This window comes from Grammomys surdaster, unplaced genomic scaffold, assembly GCF_004785775.1.
Source record: "Grammomys surdaster isolate TR1022 unplaced genomic scaffold, NIH_TR_1.0 1057, whole genome shotgun sequence".
Classification (NCBI taxonomy): Eukaryota; Metazoa; Chordata; class Mammalia; order Rodentia; family Muridae; genus Grammomys; species Grammomys surdaster.
Window position 1 is genome coordinate 265,904 of NW_021605476.1, and position 7,279 is coordinate 273,182.

Below are 7,279 nucleotides of genomic sequence, written 5' to 3' on the forward strand. Positions count from 1 at the left end.
GGGGTACTCAGGACTAGCATGTACATGCCCCAGTACTGCCAAAAGTGTGTGTGTGTGTGTGGGGGGTACTCAGGACTAGCATGTACATGCCCCAGTACTGCCAAAAGTGTGTGTGTGTGTGTGTGTGTGTATACTCAGGTCTAGCATGTACATGCCCCAGTACTGCCAAAAGTATGTGTGTGTGGAGGGGTACTCAGGACTAGCATGTACATGCCCCAGTACTGCCAAAAGTATGTGTTTGTGTGTGGGGGGAGTACTCAGGCCTTCTGAGTCAGTCATATACCAACTCTTTTGAGAATATTAATAATAGTTTATTCTAAATCTAAGATAGTTTATTTAGCACTAGTGATATCAATGCCTCAGGGTTCCTATGTATCCCTGGCTATCCTGGAACTCACTCTGTAGACCAGGCTGGTCCTGAATTCATAAAGATCCACCTACCTCTGCTTCCTGATTAAAGACAAGCAGTACCACCTCCCAGCTCACAGAATATTTTATCTAGTTCTTCTAGTAGTACAGGCAGTAGAGTCATTACTTTTACTTGTGACGTTTTATTTGTATTAGTATTAATTTTGAGACTATAAAATTATGGAAAAAAGGGAAAATAAATCACCCAATAAACCCAACAATCCTACCACTCAAAGACATTAACATTAATATTTTTTTCTGATAGCCACTAGCATATGTACATATTTTAAAAGGTACTTTGAACTTTAGCTAAGTGTCATGATGTACACCTTTAATCCTAGCACTTGGGAAGCCAAAGTAGGTAAATGTCTTTGAGTTTGGAGGTTAGCCAGGTCTATACAGTGAGTGCTAGGCTACACAATGAGACCCTGACTCAAAGAAAAAGCTCTAATAGCTCAGTCCTTCAGAAATGGTGCAAAGTCTTATTACAATAAAATGAAAATAAATAATTGAATATACTCAATTTTGCTACAAACTTTTAATGTAACTTTTTCATGTTAGATACAAGAGCAAGGAGACATGTGTTTCTTATTTTTCCCAGCCCTCCTGGCTGGGGCTTGTAAGCCCAGGTACTCAAGAGGCTAAAGAGAGAGGACTGAAATTCAAGGCCAGCCAGGCAGTGGTGGTGCACATCTTTAATCTCAGCTAGCACTTGGGAGGCAGAGGTAAGGGAATGAGCTGTGCATAGATCTGGAATATCTGTGCGTAGAGTCTATGCCTTTTGTTTTGGGGTAACAAACCAGGGAGTGGAAATGAGCAGAGACAGTACAGAACAATGCATAGTTTCTCAAGTTCCAGGGTAGCCAGTGTACATACTGAACAGAGGAGAGCCGGGGTGGTAGCACAGCAGGGAGTTTGGAGGTTCTAGGCCAGCCAAGGCTACACAGCAAAACCGTCTCAAAAAACAGAAAACAAGTAACTCAAGCCTGTTGTCCTGGCCTACAGAGTGAGCTTAAGATCAACCTGGGTAATTTATTGAGACTAGATCTTAAAATTAAAGATGGAGGGAAAGAAAGGTTCTGAGGACATAGCCCAGTGGTAGAGTACCCCTTGTCACCAGGCTCAAGGCCTAGCACTACAAAGTTAAGTAAACATCCCAAGACACTCGAGCCATTTTATGATTTGTCTGCTACTCTATCTACAGTGCCTGGACTCCATAAATCCCTTCTAAAACAACCCGAGCCATTCTCAATCCTGTGTGTAGCTGAGGGTTCCATGCCTGCAACGACTCTTCTAATAGCCAGTATTTCCCAAATTTTAATCTCTCCTCTACGATCTTGGACTAAAATAATTCACTGACAAAGTCCATTCAAAGAGAAGTTCACAGGACACACTGTCTTTCACTTTATAATACACTTGTGACTCATTTGACCTCTATAAAACCCGAGGAGATGAGTTTTCAGGAAAGAAGATCTAGCCTTAGCTTCCTGACCTTGATTTCTGGCTTTGGATCACCTAAACCCCATGGGTCCTCACAGCCTTACCTTCATATTTCAACCAAAACTTCTTACACTACTTAAGGAGTAAGCCAGGAAACCAGCTCATCATAGTCCTTGGAGCCTGAAAAACCTCTAAAATCCTCACCTTCTCTGTGGAAAGCATCTATGATCTGCAAATGACCCATTTTTAAAAGAATCGAATAAAACTTTAATGGACACTAGGTGTAGTGGCTCACAACTCTAACTCCAGAACTTGGAAGGCGGTGGAAGTAGGATGATCAGGAGTTCAAGGTCAGCCTTACCTACAGCCTCAGCTAGACTAGTGGAGACACTGTCTCAAACAAATCAAAGCTCTGAAAGGAAGCCCGGTATGATGAAAATCCAAATACCATTTGGTACTTCCAACAAGAGTTAGCCTCAGGAGCCCCTTCGAAGGCCCCAATCCCTTGAGAGAGACTGAACCAAAGCCTGGGCCACTCTGCCAAAGGTCACACAGGCAATCAAGTCCCAGGGGAGCATCTTCTGATCCTATGGCCAATAATTTATGAATTCTTGCAGATTTTTCTTACAGAGTTAAAGGAAAAACCAATTTCCCAGAACACTCTTTACTATGTAGCTTTATTTAGTCCTTCCCTGAAGGATATAGCTTTATTTAGTCCTTCCCTGAAGGCTGACTGTACCTAACAACATGGATCAGGTAGAGTGTGTAAGCCCAGACATTAAAGGACTGACATGTCCTTTAAAACAAAATGTGACCTAACACCATCTCAAGCAAATGTGGGTCTGAACATAGTGACAAAGTAGGTGAGTCACTGAGCAAAAAAGCCTAGTTATTGATGTCCTAGAACCACTGCCTGCTTAACAACTGCCAAGCCAGATATATTGATAGCCAAGAAAGCTTCAGGTTTTCATGTTCTTCTACATGGACTAGGTGCTCCCATGCAGAAATAACTGTGACACAAGTACAAGTCTCTTACAGGTGGGCTCACAGACATTAAATCATTTGCATAGGGCACATAACTGGTCAATGGCTTTGTCAGGATTTAAAGCTAAGACCCCTAAATTGAATTATTAGTAAAGAATAGTGTATCTCCAAACCTCTCTTTAAAGGAGGGGAGCAATATCAAATTTTATTTAAAAATTTGCATTGCTTATAGTAGATTTCTAGGGAACCATGCACGATGGCATCAGATGACCTACGGCCTGGTCAGTACTATATCCATAATTAGCTAAGTGACCTTGGCCACTGAATAGACAGAAGGGAACTGAAAAGCAAAATACTTGGGTTTCTCTCAAAGATGACAATGACCTCCTGTATGACCTTGAGCAAGTTTGTCTTTGGGGACAGGTCAGCTCCACCAGGAAACGAAAAAGACTGCATATGTAACCGAAGCGCCTTCCAGCTCTAGGACCTGAACTACCAAGGAGAACTAGAGAGCCCCAGATCGCAGGGTTCCCACAGCAGACGGTGAAAGGGTGATGCTGTGGTCTCCCTGGATGTTCAGAGTGTAATTCCAAGGACCACGATGTCCTGTGTCCTCTAAGGAGGAATAACTACCTGGACACCAGGCATCAGACTAGGAAGAGTTCCAAGAGGGAGAAAAATCTGGCTGGCTAAGACGGCCCGGGATTCCCTCACCTCGAAAAACCTCTCGCGCCCAGCGTTTACCCGGTCAAAGGCTGAGGGATCAGGGAGGGGCGACCTGGGCATGTGCCCCGAGACCCGCAGGTGACAGGGCCGCGGGGCCTAGGTGGCCTTTCTGTGACCCTCAGAGGCTCCGCATGAGGCCTGTGCTCCTCTCCTGGAGGAAACTGGAGGGGACACCCGGAGGAGTACCGGCCGCCTTGACCTTGACGCCGTCCCCGCCCGGCGCGGCTGTCCCGGCTCAGGGCTAGCCACGCTCCGCGTGCCGGCCACATTCACCGAAACACTCTCCGCGGGCCATGAGCCGCCTCCGCGCGCTCGCCTCCGCAATCCATGAGGCGGGATCACAGCCTACGCTTCCCGCTCGCCCGCGAGCTTGCTGCCCTGTAGCGCTCACCTTAGACACCCACGCGGACCCGGCCATCGCGTCCACTTCCCTCACCGCGGCGACAGCGGCAACACCAGGGCGCATGCGCGTAGCCGGTGCCCCAGCCCTCCCCGCACGGCCCCGCCCCGAGGCCTCGCGTGGCCCCGCCCCTAGCTCCGGTCTCTGCTTCACTCACCTCCCGCTCCCGACCCCGCGGCACAGCTGCCGCTAGCTGACCAATCACGGCCTTAATCTTTTGATGACGCGCGGAGCAGGCCCAGCTGTGACCCGGAAGCCACCTCCACTTCCCCCACTTCATTCATTGAGTAGCTGTTTGGATGAAGGGTTCTGTTTCCTACCTAGTAGGGGCCAATGAGGCTTCTCTGTTTGGGGGATAATGCTCCCCTTAAAACTTTGCAATCCCACTGAGACAAATATTTTACTTAGTTCCAAAAACTGGTTTGTTTTGTTTCGTTTCTTGAGACATATCATGGAGCTTCAAACTGACTATGTAGCTGAGGCTGGGTTTGAACCACAGAAGGCCAGGGGTTCCTCTTTTCTTGCCTCTACTTCCCAAGTGCAGGAACTATAGATAGCCATTCACCACCACACCTAACTTGATTTTTACTTTTTTTTTTTTTAAATTTTATTTTTTGGTTTCTCTGCATCGCCTTGGCTATCCTGGAACTCACTCTGTAGACTAGGCTGGCCTCAACCCACAGAGATCTGCCTGCCTCTGCCTCCCAAGTGCTGGGATTAAAGGTGTGTTCCACCACCATCTGGCCTATTTTTATTTTTTTTTAACAGCTTTACTGAAGTATAATTTAAATAAAAATATACTCAATTTTGCTCAAAGGTTAAAAGCATTTATTAGTCTTGCAGAGGACCCAGATTCAGCTCTCAGCACCCATATGATGGCTCACAACTGTCTGTAACTCCAGGTGTAGGGGACCCAGTTCCCTTTTCAGGCCTCACAGAACACCAGATACCAATATGGTACACACACCTACATGTAGACAAAACATTCATACACATAAAATAGACAAATCTTTTAAAAAGTACTACTTTTTGATGTAAATGTACCATCTGAAGTTTTTAATAAATGTAAATATTTGCATAAAGTAAATTCAGAAAACACAGCTCTTGGACAGGGAAGATGGCCCAGTGGGTTAGGTGCTTGTTTCAAAAGCATGAGGACCTGAATTCGATACCCAGAACCTGTGTAAAGAGTCAGGAAAGAGTGAGCATCTATAACCCCAACAATGGAAGAACAGAGCTAGGTAGTCCTGCTGCCATTTGCCAGCCAGTCTAGTTCAAATGATGAGTCCCAAGTTTAGTTTCACAGACAGACAGACACACACACACACTCACATTCATACACTATAGTTCTTACCTCAAAAGGAATGAGAGGGTTTAAGAATATAAGGCCAGGGGCTGGAGAGATGGCTCAGTGGTTAAGAGCACTGACTGCACTTCCAGAGGTCCTGAGTTCAAATCCCAGCAGCCACATGGTGGCTCACAACCATCTGTAATGGGATCTGATGCCCTCTTCTAGTTGTGTCTGAAGACAGCTACAGTATATTCATACATAATAAATAAATAAATCTTAAAAAAAAATAAAAAGAATATAAGGCCAGGAAACACAGGTTTAGATTAGCCCAGTTTCCATGTTTCAACATGGTAAAAACAGTGTGTGAGTTAAAACGAATGTTAAATTAGAATGATGAGGACAGGAATACCGAGAAAAGTAAATTAGAGTTTGCAAGCTGGGAGTAGTCCTGAGAGCTTTAATCCCAGCTCTCAGGAGGCAGAGATAGTTGTGTCTGAGTTAGAGACCAACCTGGCCTACAAAGCTAGTTTCAGGACACTCAGGGCTACACAAAGAAACCTTGTTGCAGGATATTTGATCACAGTGTGAACTTCGATACTATGTTTACTGGGAACACCTTTTTCTAGTTGTGGTGTGGCTCAGCCTTAGCACACATCTTTAATCCCTCCGGCTACAGTACAGAAATGGCTTAGTACACACTTTTAATCCCAAATAATGAATGAAGGTAAAGTTAGTTTGTAGAAGGAAGCACCCATGTTTGAAAGTGATGTCTATTGGCAAAGTGCTGAGTCAGAGAAAGATTTGACAGAATAGGATATGCCCAACTCTCAGAAGAGAGAGGAAAGGGGAGCTATAGGGGGAGCAGTGAAGAGCGGGGGGACTTTTACTCGGAGAGTTTTACAGAGACAGGTTGAAAAGAGAAAAAACTAGACACTTGCAAAGATAGAACAAGTTAGAGAATGAGAAGGAGCCAGGAGATCAGAACAGATTGCCAGAGTTAGTTTGAAGTCAGGCAGAGCAAGTCAGGAGAGGCATCGAGAAGCCAGATTGAATCAGTTAGCATGGAGAGTTTTGAGCCAGAAAAGCCGAGTTGACCAGCCAGCCAGAGATTAGAAAGAACTAGAAAGGGTGACCTTATTCAGTACTAAGTCTCAGAGACTGAAACCAAACCATACTAAGCCTAGATTAGATTGTATGAAGGATAGAAGCTTCCACGTAGGCCTGGGTTAGCAGACTGAGGCAGTAAGCCTTAGAGACAACAATTACACAAGGCGAATAAAAGTTACTTTTACAAAACACTGTCTGGATTAACCAAAACAACAACAACACACTGGCTATGAGACAGTGAAGCTCACCAGATAAGGAAAGAGTCACTCAGTCTTAGCAGGCACTGACTGGCACCCACAAAGCATTCCCTGGGACAGAGGACTAACTGGGTAAGAATAGCTTCTGGAAAATGGAGAGATGCCTCAGCAGCAAAGAGCTCAAGAGCACTTTTTAGTCTTCCAGACTATGGATGTTTGTTCTCCACACCCAATACAAGAGGCTCACAATCACCTGTGACTCTAGGTCCAGGGAGTTCCACACTCTTCTGATCTCCTTAGGCATCAACATACATGCAGCATATACTCACAAAGATAAAAACACATGAATAAAAAGAAAATTTTTTTTCTCTTTTTTACAAGAGAAGCTTGTAAGAGAGCACCTCCTGGAAAGATGCCCCCCCCCCGCAAACATATGTAACTAGGAGGTGGTGAAGGAAAAAAATCATAGGTACACCTTGGTAGCTGTGCCTGCAGACAATCAGAATGTTTTCCTGTGATTAAGCACCCTTGGATCAGCAGTTCTGTTTTTCTGCTATATCAGGAATTTAAGGCACAGGACATTTGTCTACACATGTTACACATGTACACTAACAAAGGGTTTGCATCCTTAAGAGATGACTAGACACCATTAGAATGCCATTTACTCTGTGGGGTTGACCTCCCTGTCCTTTTGCTGACACCATGGAAATAAATATGCAAAAAGGA

At 44.9% G+C, this 7,279-nt stretch overlaps 1 protein-coding gene across 1 annotated transcript in view; it reads right to left on the reverse strand.

The window, feature by feature from the left end:
• Positions 1-4,002, reverse strand: part of Idh3a (isocitrate dehydrogenase (NAD(+)) 3 alpha) — a 20,760-nt gene extending 16,758 nt beyond the window's left edge. Inside the window, exon 1 of the mRNA XM_028783316.1 lies at positions 3,950-4,002. Coding sequence (XP_028639149.1) covers positions 3,950-3,976 — 27 coding nt within the window. The 5' untranslated portion in view covers positions 3,977-4,002. The remainder of the gene's footprint in view (positions 1-3,949) is intronic.
• Positions 4,003-7,279: the final 3,277 nt, after the last annotated feature.